Here is a 25,000-nt window from a genome sequence, read left to right as displayed (position 1 = left end):
CTTGTAAAGTTTAGCCTCTTGGATTAGAAATGGGGTCAAAATTATAGACTACAACCTGTTGCGTTGGTATTGTTGTATCACTCTTATTCAAAACTTTTTTCATTGCACAGCTTCGGACATACTGCAAATGAAAAATACTCTCAAAGCAGGAGAGTTTCAACTGGCTGTGTTTCCAAACTTGTCAGAGTATTTTTGTGTAACAGTGCAAACAAAACCCAGTGGAGACTTGCACTGTTTTAAGATGTCCATTGGTTCAGACTTATCATATCTACTTCTATATAAATGTGATATCTACTCTTATCCCCATAATAAGGAAAGGATGAAACAATGGTTTTGTTGTTTTTGGGCTAGGGTCGGATTGCAGGTGGCTTCAACGAGAGCAGCCTCCAAGCTGTCCTTGACGCCATTCCGGAAGATCTGCAATCCCGAGAGCTGTGTCCTTGGTTCAGGACTGTCTTCATTCCGTTTGTTCAGACATTCCTTCCGGCGGGACAGGTACCGCAACACATTCAATTGCACCGCTGTTTATTATAGTTAGTGCACTGCAACTACAGCTTGACAATTTCGTCATACGCTGCTGAGGGTATGATGACTACTAGGCTTTTTGTCAAGTCAATGATGACGACAATGCCTATGTCTGATTTTCACTTTTTTCATCTTCAGAAAATCCTGGCCCGATGGATTGAACAAAGGGCACGCCATCTGGAGCTCATGGAAAAGGTAAGGGGGCAACCTTGTCGCACAATATTGCCTAGAGATGGGGATTAAAATAACTAAATAATATTATGTAGGGATTTTGTTGCCATGATATGGTGGGTCGAGTGGTTAGCGTGTCGGCCTCACAGCTCTGGGGTCCTGGGTTCAAATCCATGTAATGTCCACCTGTGTGGAGTTTGCATGTTCACTGTGTGGGTTTCCTCCCACATTCCAAAAACATGCATGGTAGGCTGATTGGACACTCTAAGCTGCCCCTAGGTATGGGTGGGAGAGTGCATGGTTGTCCTTTTGTCTCCTTGTGCACTGTGATTGGCTGGCCACCGATTCAGGGTGTCCCCTGCCTCTGGCCTGGAGTCAGCTGGGATAGGTTACAGCACCCCTTCGCGACACTAATGAGGATAAAGCGGTTCAGGAATTGAGATGAGATTTTGTTGCCCTCCCTCTCCCACAGTGTGCTTGGCCGCAGAACGGGCTGGCCTTGGCAGAACTCGGGCTGCCGTCTTTGTGGTCATGGACACAATCTGTAAGTTTTCTGTTAACTCTGACACACATTCGCACATGGACTGTGAAAAACAAGCAAATCATTTGGATTCATTCTTTGGGGCGACTTGTTTTTAAATTTTGGGCTGCCACTGATGGCACTCGACAGCCATCCAGATTGAAGCAGAAGGGGCTGGCAGAGATTGAACCATTTCCCGCTTCAAACCAATTGGATAGCAGTCATGGCCAATGAGTTAGAAAACCCACAATAACAATCATCGTCGGCTCTTTGCAGGATGGCGTTTGCTGCTCAGAAGTGGAGAATTTGTGCACCTTGGTGCGCAACCTGCGTCAGCTTCTTCACCTTCATCTCAAATATAACTTCAGTCTCTCACTCTCGCTCTTGGAGAATGTTTGTGATTGTTTTTTCTGAAAAAGACGCTGTCTCCAATTACAAAAGCCTGTCGATCACAACCATTCTCACGGTAGGGTAAGGCGGAAGGTGTGGTCTTCCTCATGCTGGACAAAGTGGCGGCTCCGCCGCTAGTGGCTGCTGCTGTGAAAAACCACATCCAGCCATATGCCGAGGAACAAGGCATTGCTTTGGATGAGGTGCTCCTGCGGTACATTAAGGTGGGAAGCATGCTGGTGCCGATGAGTTCCGTTTCAATGTCTGCAGCATTTGTTGCCATTTGAAATCAGGGCACACTGGAACGTCACAGCTCTCAAACCAACACACTTTTCACACCATGGGAGGCAAAAGTCGTGGCGGTACTTGGATGCATGGCCGATACAGACGTAAGTCAGCTGTCTCTTTGGATCATACCGCCATTCTAGAGGGTGTTGCCTCATTGACGGCTCTAGACTAAGGCTAAGAACAACTTAGAAGCTACCGCGGCTGCCGCTTAAACAGCGCCATTTTGGTTGCGGTAGCTAAATCGGACTCAAAAAGACTTTGTAAAGTTGGACAAAAACTGGAACCACACACGGGAAGTCTTCTGCAGACTGTGACCGAGGTGTAGAATATGCAGAGTCGCTCTTCCAAGCTTATCTGCACATTATTTGTTTTTGCTTTGGTAGGGGAAATAATTGCAGTCACCCTGCGCCACTTCGTGGCTAGAAGTTCGCACCCTCCGTGCATCATGGTATTTTCCAAAAGTATCCAACATATTTAAAAAAAATTATTCACTTATTTTCTCCAAGATCTACTTTTCAAGGAGCCAACCTCCGATCTACTTTGTTCAAGTAGCCAACCTGTAAGGGCTGATCCTATTGGGTTTTTCGATTATCACTGCCAGGTATAGTCTATATCAGTGTTTCCTAACTTTGTTGGAGATACCGAACCCCACCAGTTTCATATGTGCATTCACCGAACCCTACTTTATTGTTAAATAAATATTATTCATTTATTTTCAAATTCAAGATATATAAATCCTCGCAGCTCTGATAGGCCAAGCAATGTCACGTGATTATCTGCAGCCACTGATGATCAAGTGGGGCATGCTATCGTGAATAGACATGATGAGTCAATGTGTCTTGACCTCCGTGGCAAAGCCTCCACCGAACTCCTGAGACCGACTCACCGAAAACGTAGGGTTCGATCGAACCCAGGTTAAGAACCACTGGGCTATATTATCCACGGAATTCCATCGATGACTGTACAGTTGGTTCCCTACTTCCGAACATAATTGACTAAGGACAACTGTTCGCAAGTTGATTTGTTTGTAAGTCCAACAAAATGCCAATCATATACGTAGTTAATGTACTACTGAGGTTGAAGGAATTGGGCCATACACAAGGAGGCACTTTGGCTCTATGGGTACAGCATTATGATAGTGCTACCATGGCAGTAGGAGCAAAACTGTTTGATTGTGCTTCATGGACGTAATGTGTACTCACATTAATATCGTACAAACATCTAAAATTCTGTCAAAGACCTCATCTTCTATATCCGATATAAAGAGTTCGGCTTATCAGGGCGAGTTCGCCGTCCAGCTCACATAGGTCCAAATCACTGTCAGTCAGAGTTGCCACTGTGGGCTTTCGTAAAAGTGATACCGACCAACTTAGGCAAAATCTTGCCTTGCTAGCTGATAGTTTAGTCAAGGCTTCCACAACCCATTCACAAATTGTAACGTAACTCGCCCGACTTTGCCTGCTAGTGTTTGATTAACTATGTTTGCCATCGGACATCCATCGCTCCCAAGCTGTCCTTTTTTATGTGTCGAAGCTGATTTTCTAGGTCCCTCCAATTTCGAACCATTTATCTCTTTGCAGGTGCTATTTTGGAGTTCAAACTGATATTGTTTTGAAAAATGCATACCTAAATACATTTCTATTGGTACCTTTTCTTGCACCCCTGTCATGTTAGGTGTCAGGTTTAAACCCATATACATTCAATAACTTCGGATCGGAGGTAGGACACGCAGAGTCGGCTTGATGAGATTTTCAAAGACTTCAGCTGAAGGAGGGGTCAGAGTAGCCAGCGCTAGGAGATGTGTCCATACCCCCAACAGTTGAGGTCGTTTTATTAACAAAGGGTCATGTGACCTAGGTACAAACTTTAGGCGGGAATAGGTGAACAAAGAAATAGGGGTGTCGTGATAGATGACACACCCCTAACTAAAAGGTGTCATGATGGAAGTTTCCACTAGGTCATGCAAAATTCTATTCTAGTGACTACACTATATAAACCAAAATACATAATAATAAGCATAAAATACATTCATACTTCACATTAGGCTTTATATAGACATAGCGTGTCGGCAAGAAATGCACCCAGGCTGTCAGCGACATCTACAGAATTCTGAATTTAGTGCATACAGTAATACCTTGCCATTTCACGTTTCAACTTTCGCAGCTTCACTACATCACAGATTTTTTTTCTAGGGATTTTTTTAAAATTATTTTTTAAGTTCATAAAAATGAAAATCCTCACTGAAGCTCACAAGCGGAACTAGTGCTGGAATCGCGAAAAAAAGACCTGTTTATCTCCCCAACCAAAAAGGTCTCAGGGCAGACATTTCCAGTTAAGTCAATGCATGGACATTAAAATGAAGTAATAACCAACTTATTCTTTTAATTTATAAATTTCAAAGCATCTTATATTAACCCAGTGGAAGCCATTGACTGCTGTATCCAATCAATCCGTTTCAAGTGGGAAGGGTAGCAGAAGACAGCATGAGCAAAAGTTTTAAATTAGTTCCCAAGAGCCAATCAATTTGACGTCAATGACACTGAAAGAGTTAATTTTAAAAAGTACATTTATTTTTTATTTATTAAATTTTATTTAGTATAGTACTTCAATCATCTTGACAACCCCCCCCCCCCCCCCCCCCCCCCCCCCCGCAGCTGATGACAGAAGCTGTGCTGGAGATCATGCAGAAAGCAGTGGTTCCTTGGAGTAAGCTGGTAGAGGAGCTGGTTCAGCACTACTTGGAGATGCCTGGGCCCAAGTCCGTTCCGTGCTGCATCACACTGCCAAAAGGGTTACTATCTTCTGTTTTATTTTGACGCGCCATTTTCTCCTGCCCACAGGTGGGAGCTTTTCCGCGAGGGCTACCAGCTGATGGAAATCCATAAGATTCTACGGAGCTATGGTGTCCGCACTGACAACCTTACCATCAGCGCTCAAATTATGGTGGGAGGGAGTCAAAAGATAGACCCATTTCATAATGCACTGGATGCTTGAGATCCTTGAAAAAGCTTTCCTTTCAATGTTGTGTTTTCAATTTTTTTATGTTGATATGGAGGGGACCTGTTCATTTTTGCTGGTTTCTGGGTGACTTCCTTTTGATTTTGGTCATTTGATTTTGTGTCATTTCTAGCTAATTTCTATTGATATTAAATATATTCCAGGGTGACTTTCTTTTTATGTAATTGTGTTACATTTGCAGATAGCCTTCTGTTGATGTTAAGTGATTTCCTACTAATTTTAGGGCCATTTGTTGGTGAATTCCGGAATCATTTATTCATTTGGTTGAATTTGGGTCACTTCCTATTCATTTTGGAACATTGCTTGGTAACTTTATGTTGATTTTATTCATGGTCTATTCATATTGTGACATCTTTTGATCTCTGTTGAATCTTGGGCAATCATGGGTGACTTCCTGAAAATTTTGGTCACTTACTGCTAATGTTAAAGCATTTTAGTGTCAGTTAAGGTTCATTCTGAGTGATATTTTAGGTCATTTCTGGATAAAAAGGCCCCCGAAATGTATAAAATTTAATCCGAATGAGCAGGATGTCACTCAGAAATGATCTAAAATCAATTGCATCTCTTGCAAAAGCATTAGATTATGAGAAAAGTAAGAGTCTTGTGTCTTTCAGGTAACAGTGAACTACCTGCTGAAGCAGGACTCTCCTACGGGCCTGCAGGATGCCTTGAGCCTGGCCGGAGTGTACAAGCTTCCTACCTGGCACATCAATTTCTTGCACGCAGTGCGTCTCATCGGCCGAGCTCAGGTAAGTCTGGGCCTCTGTGACCTGTTTTTACCCTTGTCCCCTTTCTTCAAGTACCTTCTTTGACAGAGTGAAGCGTGTTTGGCCGCCATCAAGATTTTGCCCCCAGGAGAGACCACCAGTGTGATGGAGCGTCTAGTGTCCTGGGCCAAGCTGGCATTGGAGGATAAAGATTGCTTAACCTTTGACGTGAGTAGGTAATATCTAGAGAGTCGTACTTTTGGCTAATGCCGCTCAAAGAGAATCAGTGAAGAGTGTATTGACCTATTGGGTGAACAGGGTTATTTGACGACCAATTCCGTTGCACAATATACCAGATTTTCTGGAATATAGGTCGCACTGGAGTAAAGCGGTTCAGAGTGCCAACCCTTTTTGGAGTCCTTGGAGGGGCAGCTAGAGTGCTCGGTCGGCGGACTCCCTCGTTCTGCTGGGGGACTGCAATGCTCACGTGGGCCTTGAAAGTGAGACCTGGAGGAGATTGATTGAGAAGAACAGTCCCCTGATCGAAACCCGACTGATGTTTTATTGTTGGATTTCTGTGCTCGTTGTGGATTGCTAATAATGAACACCATGTTCAAGCATAAGAGTGTCCCTATTTGCACTTGGCACCAGGACACGCTATGCCGCAGTTCAACAATCGTCTTTGTGGTTGTATCATTGAACCTGCGGCCGCATCTCTTTGACATTCTTTTAAAGAGAGGAGCGGAGTTGTCAACCAATCAGCACCTATTGGTGAGTTGGCTCTGATGGTGGGGTCAGATGCCGGTGTGGCCCGGGAGACCCAAACATTTCATGAGGGTCTGCTGGGAACACCTGACGGAGTCCCCTGTCAGAAGAAGTTTCAATTCCCACTTCTGACAGAGCTTCTCATGCACGGGAAGAGGCCCATGGGACTCCCGGGGAAGCTGATGGCTACCGCGTGGCCAAGCGGCACGTGGCTCTGGTTGTCTCGGAGGCAAAAACCTGGGCATGGGAGGAGTTCGCTCAGGCCTTGGAGAACAACTTTCGGTTGGCTGCAAGGAAATTTTGGTCCACCATCCGACGTCTCAGAAGGGGGAAGCAGTGCACCATCAACACAGTGTAAAGTTGGGATGGGGCACTGCTGACCTTGAGTCGGGATGTTGTGAATCGGTGGGCCGAATACTTTGAAGACCTCAATTCTACAGACACCCCTTCCCATGAGAAAGAGCTAGGGGCGGACTCTCTTATCTCTGGGGTTGAAGTCACAATCGGGGTTATAAATTGAAGGCGTCCAAATAAAATCAAACAAGTAGACTTTTAGGCCTCTGCTAGCCAGAGACTGGAAATTTCTCATTGTTTTTGACAAACGGCACTTTTCATCTGATACTTTCGGTTACTTCCATTTGTTTTTCGGTAATTTCTGGGTCGGTTCCTGCTCATTTCCATGTCCCACTTAAGGTCCTGACCAAAATGTTACTCGGGTATGTCACTAAATGAATTGGAAGCGACCCAAATTTACCTGTAAGTGCCCCCAAAATTAACAGGAAGTTACCTGTAAGTACACCCAAAATTAACTAATTTGTATGAATTAATTTGGCCTTTTCAAGTCAAATTGGATTAGACGTCTGTCACATCTTGGACAGTGAATTCCCCACACATTATTAGCAAGCCAACAAAGTTCAAACAGAAGTAACCCATGGGAGAGAGATCCTCAGGCATTTTCTAGTTTTAAATGTCTTCATGGGAATAATAAAACTTGTGACAAGCAACCCCCTTCTACTCAGTATATATGCAATGGGGAAGAGGTCTTTAGGACAGACAAGAAAATCTTAGGTGATTCAAATGTCTTGTTGTCAAGCTTAGTGTCTCTGCTTGTCATTTATAGCACAAGAAAGAGAAGCTGGTCATAAGCTGGGTGATGGTGGAGCTGCTCAAATACCAATGCATTGTACAAAAACGTAAGTTGTCATCTTTCTAGACGTGCCCTGGAGACAGTTGCACTAACTTCTTACTGTGATGAATCCGACTGGCAAAACACATTTTAAGAAAATCCAGCAAGTTAGTACCTGAGAAAATCCATGTTAATATTTAGAAATTAAGTCACGAAGGGGTCTGATTGGTCAGTTCCACTTAATTTAAAACTTTTCAGCAAAATGTTATTGGTTGCCTCAAGATTTTAACTCAGTTAGGACGTGCATGCGTATACACAAATAAACTGAAAAAAGTGTATTTGTGAAATATTTGAGAGAGAGAGAGAGAGACTTGACGGATGCGCTAGTAACGTAAAATAATTAATATTGCTGTTAATGCTTCTCATGAGTTAAGAAATTCTTCCTGCAGGTGACATCCTGAAAAGCATGGAATGTGCAAAGCATCTCCTCATGTTCCAGGCCATTGCCCATCTGCAGGTGAGAGCTCCAACCACGTACGTCAGGTGTCGGTTCAAGTCTTTCAGCTCTCAGGCTTTTTTCAGGAGTATTTTGAAGTCTTCACAGTCCCTGCAGAGTATGAAGACCTCGAAATAAGAAACAAAGTCTGGGAAAATTGTGTGGAAGCGGCTGAGCACACGCCTGGCCCTCGGATCGATGCTGCTCTGCAACGCCTGGACCGCATGCTCTGTTACAGCCGGCAAGCGCAGCTTTCCCACCTGGCTCCGCAAGCTCTGGCAGTGTGGCGCGTCCCCGAAGCCATCGCCTTCCTTGAGTATGTACGCTGTCTGCAATTCTCACTTGACTGTTTTTTGATATCTTATCACCTCTAACCGTAGCGAGCTGTACGAACAGCATTTGGATGTGGACACGGGTAAGGTGCTATTTGGTGCCGCCAGAATGCTGTGCCAGATGGCGAAGGAGGAAGATGACTTGTCATCCACCAGCCACCAAATGGCGTGCCGGGCCGCCACATTGTGCCACCCAAGTAAATACCTCTAATTCTTGTCAAATGCTTTCTGTTTTACTAGGGGTCCCGAAAATGGTCCTTAAGGGCCTCTGTGACTCCTATTTTTTTGTTGTTACCAATGCACCGCAGACAATTTAATCAATGAGGTTTCTGTTAAATCAAGCATCACCTGAATACAATCAGCTGATACAGTCATAGCTCAACTTGAAAAAAATACCCAACCAGATAATAATCTGAATTACAAAATACCTTCATGTAAAGTTCTCATCTCTGTATCCGAAGGAAGATTAATGTTATGCAAAATCCTTTAAATTCAAACAAATCGCTTGGTACCACACCTGCCCGAATCCCCTGAAACCTACTGTGTTTTCTCGCATATTAGCTCCCTCCGTGTATAAGCCGTACCCTTAAAATTGCCTTAAAATCATTGGTCTGACTGTCCAAAGTGTGAGAGTAGTATGGCTCTGTATGCATCTTTTGATATTAGAGTGAACATGATCCAGAATTTTATCCTCTTTAGTTGAACATTTCACCTGCTGGTAATATTTTGGCTAAACAGTTTTGAGATTTCCCTGATTAAAAATGCCTGCAATTATGTGTGTGCCAGTTGGATAGGTTTTCTGGTAATTATTAATGGGAGTCCATTAGTATGGAGAAAGCGGTACTTATCGCATGGGATGTAGACAGCAGTGATGGTAATGAGGGCTTTCTCTCTGGGCAGAAAAATGGGTGTGTATCTCACCGACATGAATTCTTTGTCTGGGGAAAAGTGTCTATACAGTACAGTGCAATTTTTAGCCATCCCTCATTCACATAAATGCAAAGCCCTCCACCACTTTTTTTTCCTGAGTTGCACATCCTGTCTGATTTGAGTAGCATGCGGCTTGCTAGCTCCACCGTATTTGTGGGTATAGCCACGTGATTATTAGCATGGAGCATTCGCCAATTAAGCGATTAGCAGCAAGCTTTAATTCCAAATCGTCCATCTTGTTTATGTTGGCGAGCTAGATGCTTGGTAGCGGGGGTTTGAGTGGTTGTTTCATGAGCTTACACAACAGGCCTGTTTCTGTTTTCTCTCTCGACGTCGTCTATTTTGCCGATAAGACCCGAGAACAAACCATGGGGTCACCTCTAATTTCGTGATCTCTTCTGGGATGCTGCACGCTTGATGAAAGTCACAAGAAGCCTCAAGTTGGTTTTGCTCAACAACTTGTGACAAGACACACAAAACAAGTGAAAAGAGTGCAAAAGTAGGGAGAGGCTTTGACCGCTATACTTAAACACGCTGCCATCTTGGAACAAACAGGTTTTTGCGCCGATAGAGAAATTTTGTTATGATCGCGCCGAGACGTCGTGGCGCGGTCGGATGGATTAGGACCTTGTAGCGGGGAAGCAGGAGGGGACGAGGCGATTTGTGTTCATGACAACAACTTTAATAACTCAGAACGGCCCTACAAAATAACAAGGATGCTAGGTTCACCCAAATGTATTCCCAAATTCACCTTTCAATAAAGGAGGCATCTGAAATCATATCCTTTTATTCTTGCAAGAGAATTGATTCACACGCGCCTCCGGTCAGATGATTCTGAAGACCCCGATGTCTCTTTTACTAATATATTCATAAGATTTGACAACATGCATCATAGAAGTCTAAACATTATTTAGAGTCTCATAACAATATGTCAGTTCTCAAAACTATTGTAGGTCTGTCGAATCTTCCCTACAGACTTTCGATTTGAACCATCCTGGTAAGCCACGCTTCCCAAAACAAATCTACAGTTCCCAAGAGCTTGGTGTGAACCATAGTCTCGAAAAGTCCAGGTGTGAAGGAGAAGTGACGTCCAAAGGTGTTTTGGTTAACTTTAGAGCGAACATTTCTTTTGCAAGAGATGTATTAAAATGCCTTGTATTAATGTAACTGTCAGGTTTAGAACCATATACATTCAATAACTTCGGATCAGAGGTAGCACACGCAGAGTCGGCTTGATGAGATTTTCAAAGACTTCAGCTGAGGGAGGGGTCGGGAGCAGCCAGCGCTTGGAGATGAGTCCATCCCCCAGCGTGACCAGTTCGAATCCCTACCTACCTCCAACAGTTGAGCTGATTTTATTAACAAAGGGTCATGTGACCTAGGTACAAACTTAAGGCGGGAAGAAGTAGACAAAGAATTGGGAGTGTCGTGATAGATGACACCCCCTTAACTAAAAGGTGTCATGATGGAACTTTTCCACTAGGCTCTGCAAAATTCTATCCTAGTGACTATAATACATTCTATACTCCACAGTAACATTTATAATAACGATGAACCTAACATTACTACTAAGCAAAGCGTTCATATAAGTAATGTTTAATATCCAAAATAAGGCAACACGTTCTTCATTGCAAACATATATATAATATAGATTATATTTCAAACAACTTTAAAATAATGATAAACCCAACAAAAGACTTGTGAATCCAAAATGAAATCAAACTGGAGCATGGAGAACAAATGTCATTGAGGAGAGGTGGGGACGTGGCTGCATGGTCACTGAATCATACGCAGGAATTTACGCAGGTACCTTTGCAGCGATGTATGCAGTATCACGCAGTATGATTCAACAATGAATACCAATTCAGTCGTGTTTAAATACACACATCCGGAAATAATCATGAATCACTCGCAGCTGCTCAAACATAACGGCAAGGCAGGAGGGACAAACGAGCTGCTCCTGACAAATACAAATAGTCTTCCCTCGAATATTGCGGATTCACCTTTCGTGGATTCACTTCTTTACGGTTCTTTTTTCTGCTATTAAAGTATTTTTGTTAAAGTTTGCAACCGGAAGACATGAAAAATGGCAGATATCAGGACACTGCTTCCTCCTCTCCGCTTAAATGGTTAGTTCTAAGCACCAACAAAGAAGCAAATTCCACAGAAGAATGGGTCGGCCATAAACTAGAAATATAGCTGAGAAAAAGGTGGCCCGGTCTTGTTCCCAGTGTGTTGCGTTTAGCATCGCGTATGGAGAGAGTCAATATACTTTGAGTGAATTCCAGCCTTGCTGGCGAGCATGGCGAGACGTCGAGGCGGAGCAACATGGAAATCGAGATTCCATTTTATTCCAGACAAAGGGTTGACGTTGTTGCACTTAGCTGAAAATAAAGCTTCTTGGACAGCTAATGGATTGTTGGATGGCGCGGAGAAGTGAAGTGGAAGTTTTATTTCTTGGGCGGCGGTCCGTTGGTGTATGTCGACGGCTACGTCGGCCGGCTATCTGGTGTTGCATACCGACGCCGAGCGCCGTCCGCCCCGCGATCGAGCCCCAGCCGGAACAGGCAGCATCGAGTTTCGCAAGTGGATGCCTTCAGCGGACATTTTAGTATTCAAAGATTAACTGAATGTGTGAATCATCATCATAATGTGTTGGAATGCTGCTGCCTGGCTTCATGGTAAAACCAGCCAGCTTTAATGAACAAGTTCGAAAAACAAGAACAAAGCCTATCTTTTGACGGATTTGTTTATAACAGACAATAGTTTTTTTTAAGTCATTTTGTTGCCTGACATATTTAGTCAGGAGAGTACAGTAAATACCATGAATATTGCGGACAATGGACCCATGTCCACAAGAAGACAAAGGACTGACTGAAACCCCATTTACCTGTTGTATTTTATTTTATTTTTTTATTTATATCAAGCGGAGAGGAACTATTTTCAATGAGTACAGTATTTAAAGTAGTTTCATTTTAAAATACATTCATTATATTTATTAATATTATTATAGTATTAATACATTAGTTATTTGACAGGTAAATATACACTTGTATTTGTGTACTTATATCTTTGTATGGGTTCCTAAAAAATGTATTGTGGTAGCTACAATGGGGTGATCCTACTTTGCGGGTTTTCGGTTAGGTTAGGTTAAAACTATTTCATCCCTTTTTTGGGAAATTTCTTGGTTGCAGTAGCAAGGCAGACACAAGACACACAAGACATTGTAGCCCTAGGTAAAAAACTAAATACCAAAAAGCAATAAAAAAAATACAGAAAAGCAGTAAAAACACAAAACGAGGTAGAGCAGATTAGCCACCCCTACCGGCTGGCATTGAGCAGCGCCATCTTGGTTGCAATAGCAAAAAACGGATACAGAAACAAGAAAAGACGTTGTAGAGTTGGATATAAATGGAACCACTCACAGGAAGTCTTCCACAAGATGGGGAACTTCCACAGACTGTGACCGAGGTTGACAGTAGTCTGGAGCTGAAGAATCCCATAATAATAGATGGAATGGTTGGTCTGAAGTGTCGCTTCTTCTCCCTGCACTTTTGTCCAGCTCTGGATTTCCAGCAGCATTGCGGTGTTGCTCCTCCTGCTGCGTATTGTTCACAGCTAATCCCATTTGTATGACAGCATAGGGATGGCTGAATGGTTCCAAAAATAAGTAGCAGAAAGAAGCTAGGCTAACAGAACAAAGTAAGTTGTAAAAACATTAACTTAGAAAGTATAAAGTACAGTGGTACCTCAACATACAAGCATTTCGAGATACGAGTAAAATTTCGAGCAAATAATTATCTCTAGATACGAGAAAAAATTAGAGATACGAGAAAGCCAGGTGGCCAATACATGTGAGGCTGTTTATCATTGTAGCGCAGCTTTTTTGCCGCATCTCCTTCGTTTATAACATATATCTAAGAGCACTGGCCGGAGCTTTGCCTTTCTTTCAGTGTTTTTTTTTTTTTTTATCCCTTAGCCTATTCGCTCCCGTTGGCGGAGCGATCGCTAATTTAAGACTACTTGTCTTTGGCAAGTAGTCATGCGTTATCCTATTGTGAGGACATTTGTGTGGATCATTTTCAGAATATTTTGAAGGGAATACAACAGCAAACAGCCCATCGATAGTGAACGTGAGGGTGGAGGCGGGGCAAACAGCCAACCCGGCCAGGAGAAGGTATGAACATCTAAAACAAAATTAGAATTAAGTTTAGTGTAATGTTAGATTAAACTTATTTTTGAGTGTGTCTGTATCATATTCCAAGTTCATTTAAATTTGTTTATGTAATATTACGATTCACCGATGCAAAAAGTGGACCGCGCTAAAATAATAAACAGCCTCTCATGTCTTGGCCACCTGGCTTTGTCGTATCTCGAGATAATTATTTGCTCGAAATTTTACTCGAATCTTGAATTTCTCGCATGTCGGGGTGCTTGTATGTCGAGGTACCACTATAGTGGTAGTGGTGCACTCCCCACAACCCTTAGTAGGTAAGTGGTAAGGAAAATGAATGAGTGAATATATACATGTAGTATTTTTTATTCCTGCCTGAAATGTTCCCATATTATCCCTGTCCCTAAAAAGCCAACCATTGACAGCCCGAATGACTATAGGCCTGTGATCATGAAGTGTTTTGAAAAGTTGGTCACCCGCCATGTCAGGAATACAATCCCTCCCTCAGTTGACCCTCACCAGTTTGCTTATAGAGCAAACAGGTCCACTGAGGACGCTATCGCCATAGCTCTACACACGGCACTGAGCCACATGGGAATTATGTGAGGATGCTTTTCATAAACTATAGCTCAGCCTTCAACTCTAATACTAGACATTCTGACAAACTCTCCTACCTTGGACTATCCTCTTCCATCTGTTGCGGATAAAGAACTTCTTAACCAACTGACCACAAACTGTCAGACTTGGTCCCCACCTCTCTTCCTCCATTACGCTGACCACTGGCTCCCCTCAGGGCTGTGTACCGAGTCCTCTTCTGTACTCACTGTACACATACGACTGTACACCGACCCACCACTCTAACTCCATCATCAAATTTGCCGATGACACCACTGTGGTCGGACTCATCTCAGGGGGGATGAGTCTGCTTACAGAGATGAGGTCAACAAACTGTCTTTGTGGTGTTTGGTGCACAATCTCACATCAAACACCACGAAAACTAAAGAAAAAATCTTGGACTTTTGCAAATGCAGCACAGATCTGGCCCACTCCTCATAAAAAGAGTATGGGTAGATGGGGTACAGTCCTTCAAATTCCTGGGGGTCCACCTCATCGGCTGCTCTCTGCCCTCACTGGATGACATAGCCAGCCTTCGCTACCTCAGCAGATCCAGGAACATTGTCAGGGACCCATACCACCCTGGTCACAACCTGTTTCAGCTGCTGCCCTCCGACAGACGCTACAGCTCTCACAAAGTACGGACAAATAGGCTTAAGTAAAGTTTTTTTTCCACATCCATCAGGACTCTAAACTTGCGGTAGGACGACTCACAATCCCTTCTATGTAATAACTTCGGGGTGAGGTAACATGAAAGACGTTGGGCAGTAATCTGCCTCCTACTGGCTGACTGAAGGTAAGTGAGGAGACCATAAGAGGTAAGTGATCCGCTCGTGGGGTGATGCGATGTATCCATAACGGCAGAATGTCAATGAGTCTGAAATTATCACTTATTCTGGCCTTTTGCCGGGAAAACGCACCTTATGGAGAAGCACTACCAATTTCGTCATACGCAGCTGGGTATGATGACATTTAGGCTTTTGTCGAGTCAATATGATGACAAAGCCTATATCCGATTACTATATTACTATGATTATTATTATTATTATTTGTGATTGGTTTATTATTATTATTATTATTATTATTATTAATTTATAGAATGACTATCTTACTGGAGTTAAAGATGAGTATTGAATCGATGACCACATCTCTTCACAGCAACATAAACCCACTCCTTTTTATGTATTTTTTTTTTTTTTTTTAGAAACAATTAGCCTATTCACTATTTGATAGGTTCACCAATAGGCATTCCCAAATGCACGCACAAATAAAGAGACAGGACAATCCTCTGTGAAATTCTTGCAAGAGAGAATCGAACTGACTCGTCTTTGTCTAGGTTAATTCTGGCATCTCACGGATCTTTTCCTTGTTTATTAGTTTCAAGGACCCTAGTTACAATGGACGTCTCAGCTCTCAAGGGAGGGGTGGGAAACAGGAATGAGACGTCAAATAGTCAACGACCCTAGTTTCAATAAACTTCTTAGCTCTCAAAACAAATGAAGGTCATGTACAGCCGAAGGTTTTTCTCCACATTCCAGCAGTCCAAGATAATTCGACCTTCCTGTTGTTTGGTCTAACTAAAGAGCAAAGCATTTACATCGTTGCAAGCAGGTGTACCATAATGACTTTTCTAATGTTATTAAGCTACATAAGTAAAGCAATGAGTTCTTTATTGCGAGCAAATATATAATAATGTAAGACTAATATCCCTAACACTATTGATATAAATTTGAAAATAATTGTTTTATATGAATTTTGTATTCCGTACTGAAGCTTGCTCTGCTATTCCCCATGCTCACAGGAGTCTCAATGTGGCCATGGTACAACACTTACTTTCACTGTGGCCACCCAAGGCTATTGTATCCTCCCAAATCAATAAAACTAAAAACAACTCTTTCAAAAGTAACCATCAAAATGCCACTTATTGCAAAAATCATCACAACAAATTTTTAATGGATTTTTATAATCTAATTACTTTATTTTATTAATAATTGTTGCAGCACTAGTGCTGATATGTTGTTGAGAAAAGCACTTTCTCCTCCCACTGTGGTTAAAAAAACAAATTAGTAATAAACTCATAACTTGCCTTTTTTAAAAAAAACATTTTTACTTTTGTGTTGACTTATCTTGCAAAGAATTATTTCATTTGTGCACCACTTATCCCAAAGGCTGAAAACTCCTGTGTGATTGTATTAAATTTCTCGTTTATAAAGGGTAAGGGATGTTGTGTGCGTTATATTTTTTTTAATCCTGTTTCCAGTACCACTCTAGCCACCAGTCTTAGATTGGAACTTCTCCTTTAATTTTTTTATAAATGTCAATTCCTTTTAAAAGGTTAAAAGTTGGAAAAGGCATCCTATTGTGGAATTTGTTAAGGGTTGACCCTGTTCATCTTCATTTCAGACTTGTTGCTGGACTGTTTGGAGCTTTGCAAGTCAGCACGGCTCTCCATGGACATATGTCACCAGTGCCAATTCTCTGACGATTACGCCTTAGCGACGGAGGTCAGCCTACTCTAATTTTTTTTATTTTTTTATTTTTATTTTTTTATTTTTTAATGTCTATTCCGCTTGATTCCCATAGATTTCCAATGCATTTGAAGTGAGAGTGCCAACCTCCTGCCTCAAATGGATTGGAAGTCCACAAGTGATAATCATTTACAGTGTTCCCTCGCTGCGTCGCGGTTCAGCCACCGCGGATTCAGAGCTTCACGTTTAAAAAAAATAAATAAAAAATATTCCTGTTTTTTGTTATAACATGAATTCCACTCTCTACCCATATTCTATACGGTGTACTGTTTACAGGGGTGTAAATAATAATAATAAATTTAAAAAAATTAAATTCAAATTAAGCATTTTTGAAGGGGCATCCCTACTTCGCCAAAATTCACTTATCGCGGGTGGTCCCGGTCCCCATTAACCGCGATAACTGAGGGAACACTGTATATTCATATATTCACACCTACCAACATGGCTGCAGAAGCAAGTGGACATGGGGAATTAGGGCAGACTCACGTAAAATCTGATTACTCAAAACATGAAACCATTCAACTAGTTTCTGAACCGTTTTATACTCATTAGAGTCGTTGGGGGTGCTGGAGCCTATACCAGCTGATTCCAGGCCAGAGGCAGGGGACTCCCTGGATCGTTGGCCAGCCGATCTCAGGGGACAAGGAGACGGACAACCATGCACACTCACACCCATACCTATTGGAAATCTAGAGTGTCCAATCAGCATACCATGCATGTTCTTAGAGTGTTGAAGGAAACCGGAGTACCCGGGAAAACCCATGTAGGCCCGAGAACATGCAACCTCCACACAGGTGGACATGACCTGGATTTCAACCCAAGACCCCACAGCTCCTTTTTTCCTCATTCAATTTTTATAATTACAAATTCAATGAATGTAATCAATCTTGATAACAGTTCATCAAAACCGTTTTGTTGCTAACAGGATATCAATATGAAAAAAAATTGACGGACAATTTTTTGATTGTATTCAAATTTTATTGGCCCAAAATGTGGATATCTGGTCAGAATGAAGAAAACAACAATTTGGACATGTATGTCATGTTTCCTGGGAAAAAAAGGGACGAAACCAGGCCTTTGTGAAAAAGTATTTACCGTATTTTCACGACTATAAGGCGCACATAAAAGTCTTCGATCTTCTCCAAAATAGACTGTGGGCTTTATATATGTAACAATACTAAAATTGTTATCACGATAAAATAAAATAAATCAGTCGATAGGACAACTACGCCAAGCAGTCCCCAACTCTACTATTTTCCCGTAGAAGTACTGCGCAGTGACTGCTGATATATAGTTTTTTTTTTTTTGTCAATACACCCAATGGATTGTGGCCTGGCGATTGGCATCAACACTAGCGAGATACTATTTGCGAATGGATTGTGGCCTGGCGATCGGCATCAACACCAGCTAGCTACTATTTCGACATCAACACAGTGGTGAAGCATAGAAGACAGTTGGTATCGTTACGCTAGATACTAGCTAGATACTAATTGCGGATGGATTGTGGCTGCCTGTACGAACGTATTAAACTCAGTGTTTTCGATGGACAATTGTTCAATTCGGACACAGAAAATGAGGACTTTGATGGCTTTGTGGGTGATGATGACAAGAGTACATTGTAAAATGGCTAAATAAAGTACAACCGAACTCAGTCTTGCTTCCGTTGCCTTTTTAAAAACGTGTTTTTAGCGTGCGGGTGTAGCGTGCATTTGTGCATGTAGCACCAAATTAGTGTGTTTGCCGTAGTAGTATATTGATACTTAGTGCAAAGTTATCACAGTCGTCAACCTGGGTGTATTGACAAAATGACTATTGATACCAGCAGTCACTGCGCTCCGGAAACAGCGTCTAGCGCTGCTTCCGTTGACAGCGCTATTACAGTTCGATAATTATCTATAAAATATATATATATATATATATATATATATATATATATATATATATATATATATATATATATATATATATATATATATATATATATATATATATATATATATATATATATATATATATATATATATATATATCTATATATATATATATATATCTATATATATATATATATATATATATATATGTATATATATATATATATATATATATATGTATTTTACACACACAAAGGACGCAACGTTCTTTTAGACGCAGCCAGGCATGGCATGCCATGCCATGCCATGCCATGCCATGCCTGGCTGCGTCTAAAAGAACGTTGCGTCCTTTGTGTGTGTAAAATACAGGAATTGCAAAAGTCGTGAAAATACGGTATTTGAAATATAAATAAAACGATGAAGGCATGCAAAGTCGGACAAAGCAGGCCGAGACCTTAAAGTCCCACTATCACAGATTTTTCTTTTAGATAATGGAAACTCATCAACAAATATTATAAAATAAATGGTCAAGACTTTCCAATTAAAATGCTCGCCACCACAGCAATGAAACTAATCGGAAAAGTGCGCAAAGACGCCGACTGGCAGTGACATCACTCGCTAACAACCTACTTTCTTTTTTTAGTGCATTAACATTTGAGAACTTAACATTGGCTTTATTGGCGGCGGTTAATGTTCAATCCTTTTGGACGATCCAATGATCACTGCCAGGCCTTCCTGTCTAAATGGATTGAGTGGCCATTCCTGTCAATACCACTGAAACATAATCATTCTATCAGACCCCTCAAGTAAGAATAAATTTAACATCTACCAGTCAACAGCGGTAAATGACTCATTCAGGTAGAGGTTATTCCTCCTGAAGTTTAAAAGGTAGAAAGGAGTGTTTGATGTGATGTGTGTGCTGTAGCATGTGTCTTCAGGTGCAGAGAAAGATCCCTATTGTCAGTGGCTCTTCCAAGACTTCTTCCATGAAGATTGCATTGTTTTGGAACCCATGTCCGTCTTGCCCGTCCACTACAAAATCACCGCCTGCCTTCTGCCCGTCTCCCAAGGTAAATACAGGAATTTACAGAATATGCACAACTTGACTACTGTTTCACATTGCTTAGTGCAGGGATGGGAAAACCGGTCCTTGAGTGCCGCAGTGGGTGCAGGTTTTTATTCCAACCGATCCAGCACAGAGAGTTTGACCAATGAGATTTCTGCAGAAAACAAGAAGCACCCGACTGCAATCCACTGATTGCACTTGTAGGACACCAGATCTCTATGGGTTGGAATGAAAACCTGCACCCACTGTGGCCCCTTGTGGAATAGTTTGCCCACCACTGGCTTAGTAGCGTCGCACAGGCACTGATATCGCTACCAGCAGGACTAGTTCTGATACTGATAAAGCAATAAAATGAAATCACCGGTGTCAGGGAGAACTAAGAAGTAACCTGTTCTGCAATATGTACTTCTTGAAATCTATAGTTTACTGCTGACCTCTTCAAGATGCCCGCCAGCTCTGTAGGCCACTGTAAGAAAGAAGCTCTCACGTGTCCTTTCCAAGATGATGGTTGACATCCAATTGTGTGGCTTCCATGCATATATCTGCTATGAATTGTTGGGTTTAAGACCATATACATTCAATAATATCGGAGCAGAGGAAACACACAGCCAGTCGTGATGAGAATTTAAACCACTTCATATGAAGGAGGACGCCAGAATAGCCAGAGCAGAAAGATAGTCTATCTTCCTGAATGACCGTTTGGAATTCCTGGCGACTCCCTACAAACAACCTGGTTTTATTAGAGACAAGTCATAAAAATGGGAGGCGTTAATACAAATGCAGGAGGTGGAGAGCAAAAGGTGTAGTGCACATTTTAACCAATAGGTGTAAGTTAAATTCTATTCTAGTAACTTTTAATACATCATAGTGAAAAGGGTGCAAGACTAAATATAAGAATTCAAATATATTTCACATGAATGAAAATGGGTTCATCACTATTAAACTGCTTTGACTATGATAAAACATTTTCAAAATCGGCTGAGAGCTGGTCATAATTTAATTTGATTACGTGCATTGGCTTGACTCCTTTCATGGCTGTCCTGGGGGCATTTTGGTAGTTGCAATAAACAGTATGTAGTAAAATAATGTTTTAAAAATACGAAAACTGTGACTTTTTATTTTATTTTGATGCCTAGACTTTGATGGCCATTACCAACATGGCCGCCCAGGGGCCATTTTTACAGGGAGGATGATAGGACCTTTTTTGTTTTTAAGTAGGCTGTAGATGTCCAATCCAAATAGAGTGAGAATGTGGCAGCGTACAAACGAACTTCAAATGAACTCAAACGTCTTGCGCAGTAGATTACAGCAAAGCAGCGTCGGTCCAAGACATAATAGCAATGACTTTATGTTTGAGTATGCAGTTATCTAGTATTAAAAGAAAGAGCATCAGCCAGAAATATATCATATAAGCAATATATCATATAAGCATAGTCAAGTTGCATTGAAACGCAGTCAGAGCCTGCAAGGCCTTCTCTTCTGGCCTAAAAAAAATTCTGAATCACTGATTGATGTTAATTATATTTTATCCATGAATACTCATTAAATAATTCCCGTTTGACTGTCAGCTTCGTTTCACTGCTTTTCCCCTGATTGTGCTGCTTACAGATGTGTATTTTCATATTAAAGCATTTAACCAACCAAATATTTGTTGCCAGGTTCAGAAATCTACGGGTAGGCCTTCACTATCATTTCTGCAGGCCCTGCAGCATGAAATAAGCATCAATAAAACTGTTGATTTAACCAATTCGATTTTGAGTTGGCGACACCAAGGCCTTCTCGCGTCATCCCTTTCATAAACTATGATCCGCTAGTGATAGAGTGGACTACCCAGGGCTATCAAACTGTCTATTGCTGTGTTGATTTAATATTGGTTTTGTCAACCCACAATGGCTGAAGGAGAGGAAATGGATTTGCTTGCAGATTTACTCTTCAAAGCCATTTTCAAAACAGACTTTTCAAGAAAAGCTAGACATCATTAAGAAAGGTCGGACAACTAGCTAGCAAGCCTGTCACACCTGGGTACGGACATTTTCAGCCCTAATTCGAATAAGAACGAATAACCAATCAGATTTCGAGTTGGCAACACCACAATGCATTGTCGCAGGCGTAAGGATACGTCATTGCCTTGTCGCAGGCGTAGGGTTACGTTATTAGCCAGAGTTACCAAACAATTTGGAGCGAGCTGCACAAGCAAATATATTGTTGTGTTGATTTAAAGCCATTTTCAAGACTGACTATGCCAGAAATTCGACAGGACAGGCTTGACTTTCAGCTAGTAGCTTGGATGGCGATAGAAAAGGGGGAAAGAAAGGAGGATGGATTTTGTGTACAAATTAAAAGGATTTTGGTGAGTAAAGTGTGGGTATATTCCTAAATAATATCTCAATTGTATGAGGTTATTATTGATGCTTTTTTATGTGTCGCAGCTGTAGCTGCTTTATAGCCATAAAATAATATTTGGGGGTTGGATTGATTCAGACGTAGCATTGAAAGCGTCGGTTATTAAAAAAATTAATAAACACATCTATAGCAGCAAGTGTTTTCTATCCCAACAGATAAACGAACATACTCCTTGGACTGTTCCTGCCTCTCACACTGCTCATTTCAAGATGGTGCGTGCAGCGAGTCAACGGTGTCCTTGTTCTAAAGTGATGACGGATGTTAACTTTGCTGGCTGGGGTCACAGGTTCCGACTACCTCCGTCCCCTGCACCGTCCGCTATGCAACATTTTGCAACTATTCCGGGACTACGGTCAGCTAGAGCCCGCCCTCAGAGAGCTGCTCCACTGCTACGCCGGTTGCTTGCAGCACATCACCTCCAACATGATGGACCTTAAAATGGCCACGCTGGTACAGGGCGTCCTTGCGTCAATGTCTAATTGTCACTATCCGGCATTTCACCTCCCTCACGCCGGTGTTTTAGGTTCACGAGCCGCAAATGCTGAAAATGTACAACATGACCTTAAAGGAAGTGCACAAGATGGCAGCCTCATCCCTGAAATCCATCGCTGTGGATCTGCTACATAAGGTGACTGATTTCAAACAGTTGGCTTGTGAGTTATTTTGTGGGTATTAACAAGTTAATTGCTGCTGATTTTTTTGGTCACTTATGGGTCATATTCTTTTCATTACCCATTGCCTCTTTGTGAGGGTCTGCTGGTCTGCCTAGCAGAGCCTAGCATCTGGAAAAGTTTCAGTTCCCACCTCCGACAAAGCTTCTCTTATGTCCAGGAAGTGGCGGCATCAATGAGTCCGTATGGACCATGTTCTGTGTCTTTATTGCAGATGCGGCAGACCCTCAGCTGCCGCCGCAGTGCTGTCATGCTGGCAACCCCAGAATCCGCTGGTGCACACCAGCACACTTAACCCAGCCAAAGTGCACTGAGACCCATGGCATAAGCCAAAAGGACTCCATGGTGGTCATTTAAATTTCAGAACCATCTTGCCAAAGTGTGACAAAATTCATCTTATTACGTAACTCATCTCATTTTCTGAAACGCTTTTTCCTCATTATGGTCACGGGGGGTGCTGGAACCTATCCCAGTTCACTCTGGGCCAGAGACGGGGGACACCCCGAATCAGTGGCCAGTCGATCGCCGGGCACAAGGAGATGGACAACCATGCACACTCACACCCATACCCAAAAAGTATACAGTAATCCCTCGCTTATGGTTAATGGGGACCTTTTTCTTCTATCATTCCCGGAAACACATCCTCAACATTGCGCTTCGCTGCTGCTCCGTCTGCAGAGGCTGCATCTCCATGCAGCGACACATTCCTTAGTCCGACTCGCCGCTGAAACCTCTCAAGCCAGCACTTGCTGGCAGTGAAAACCGTAGGGGGTCGTGGGTTAGTCTGGCTTGAGGCAGCGGGCAGAGGATCACCTTCGTCGACGTCTTCTTCCTCGTCGAGAATGCTGACGTCGTCGTCACCACTCTCATGCACCATGGCGCCGAACAAAGATTTAGCCTTACTTCGGATTAAGTTTCCGTCCAGGCCAATTTGCTTCGCCCTACAATCACGGATCCAAATAACCAGTGCATTTTCCATTCGCACCATGACTTTATTCTGGGTGTTCACAACCTTTTTGGCATCTTTCGTCAAAGATGTTGCAGCAGTTTTGCGGATGTTCTTCTCCTTTTTTATGTACCGTACCGTGGATTCATTCAGGCCGCAATGTCGAGCTACGCTAGCGTAGCTACTTCCTGCCTTCAACTTGTCAAATAAACTCACTTTTTCGGTCATGGTCAACATCTTTCGCTTTTTCTTCGGCTCACTAGAAGCACCAAGGGATGGAGAGCGTTTGGGAGGCATCACGAAGGGCTTCACAAAACTTTTGCGCTTAACTTGGCGAGAAGCGTACTGTACAGCGAGAGATAAGCGTGGACTGAGAATGGGCATCGGGAGAAGCTTGGGCTTCCGTGGTGAATGGGCCAATGGGGAGTCGAGTACATTCAGTGAGCAATCAGCTTGCGCGCTTATGCCCGTGATGCGGCCATGGTGCGGGCGTGATGCGGCCGTGATGCGGCCGTGATCCCACATGATGCTTTGCGCATACGTGCATTTTTTGTGTTTTAAAATTTATAAAATGATGAAATTACTAATTCTAATTGAATATTTTGTTTCCACACCTTCCACACCATTTATAATTTTAATTTAATATCTTTATTTTATTTTTTTTCCTGAAAAAAATCCGCGAAGCTCTGCACACGCGATAGCTGAAGCGCGAAGTAGCAAGGGATCACTGTACTTAATTGTAAGATCACAGTGTTTCAGGATTCAAAATACTAACTTTACACCGTGGAATAACTGTCCTGCGGTACCGCAGGGGTCAGTGCTCTTCCACTGCTCTTAGTCTTTTCATAAATGATCTGCCAAGCTGTTTTCCTTCAATTGTCACCTGTCAAATATACGGCCATGGTGCTGTTCTATCTGTTCATGCGAAAGAGAAAAAAACTGGCTGCACAAGAACTTTGACAAGCGTGTAAAACTGGCTTGAAGAATCCCAACTGCATTTAATAAAGGCTTTGCAAAGTGAGCGACAACTGACAGTGATGCCATCATTTTCTCCAAGGTAAAAAAAAATCAATGTGGTGCAAGAATTTAAATAACTAGAAATCACTCTTGACTTAGAACTTCTCTTCAAACGACACCTAAAAAACACTTTAAATAGAATTTTATTTAATTTGTCCAACTTTAGGTTCATTAGACACTAACTCCTGAGTCAGCAAAACTGTATTTTGGCACGAAGATCATCTGAATTTGCAAAGTGAGGGAGGTTAAGATTAGTGATAAACTCATTGAAATTCACAGCAGGTAGCCTCATAAATGGCATTGAAATGCTTTTGTCATAGGTGCTTACCTGGAAGACTGTGATTGCGATTGGGCCACGGGACTGTGTACGCTTCTCTCCAAAGAAGAAGCCTTTGAAATCCTGTGGAAGGTCATCTACGACACCTGGGAAAACTACCCTAG

The 25,000-nt window shown here is 42.2% G+C and overlaps 1 protein-coding gene across 1 annotated transcript in view; it reads left to right on the top strand.

Annotated features, from left to right (window-relative positions):
* kntc1 (kinetochore associated 1) overlaps positions 1–25,000 on the top strand; it is a 54,857-nt gene that overhangs the window by 14,857 nt on the left and 15,000 nt on the right. The window contains exons 8-27 of the mRNA XM_077714568.1: positions 352–495; positions 664–720; positions 1,169–1,240; positions 1,493–1,609; positions 1,687–1,830; positions 1,900–1,995; positions 4,549–4,652; positions 4,735–4,837; positions 5,527–5,661; positions 5,728–5,847; positions 7,505–7,577; positions 7,960–8,027; positions 8,093–8,322; positions 8,387–8,535; positions 16,461–16,561; positions 19,382–19,526; positions 22,081–22,137; positions 22,212–22,375; positions 22,449–22,578; positions 24,895–25,000. The exon at positions 24,895–25,000 is cut by the window's right edge and continues 7 nt beyond it. Coding sequence (XP_077570694.1) covers positions 352–495; positions 664–720; positions 1,169–1,240; positions 1,493–1,609; positions 1,687–1,830; positions 1,900–1,995; positions 4,549–4,652; positions 4,735–4,837; positions 5,527–5,661; positions 5,728–5,847; positions 7,505–7,577; positions 7,960–8,027; positions 8,093–8,322; positions 8,387–8,535; positions 16,461–16,561; positions 19,382–19,526; positions 22,081–22,137; positions 22,212–22,375; positions 22,449–22,578; positions 24,895–25,000 — 2,315 coding nt within the window. The remainder of the gene's footprint in view (positions 1–351; positions 496–663; positions 721–1,168; positions 1,241–1,492; positions 1,610–1,686; positions 1,831–1,899; positions 1,996–4,548; positions 4,653–4,734; positions 4,838–5,526; positions 5,662–5,727; positions 5,848–7,504; positions 7,578–7,959; positions 8,028–8,092; positions 8,323–8,386; positions 8,536–16,460; positions 16,562–19,381; positions 19,527–22,080; positions 22,138–22,211; positions 22,376–22,448; positions 22,579–24,894) is intronic.

The sequence above is a fragment of the Stigmatopora nigra genome, chromosome 4 (assembly GCF_051989575.1).
Source record: "Stigmatopora nigra isolate UIUO_SnigA chromosome 4, RoL_Snig_1.1, whole genome shotgun sequence".
Lineage (NCBI taxonomy): Eukaryota > Metazoa > Chordata > Actinopteri > Syngnathiformes > Syngnathidae > Stigmatopora > Stigmatopora nigra.
The sequence above is the reverse complement of the archived record's forward strand: the minus strand, read 5'-3'. Positions and strand labels throughout refer to the sequence as shown.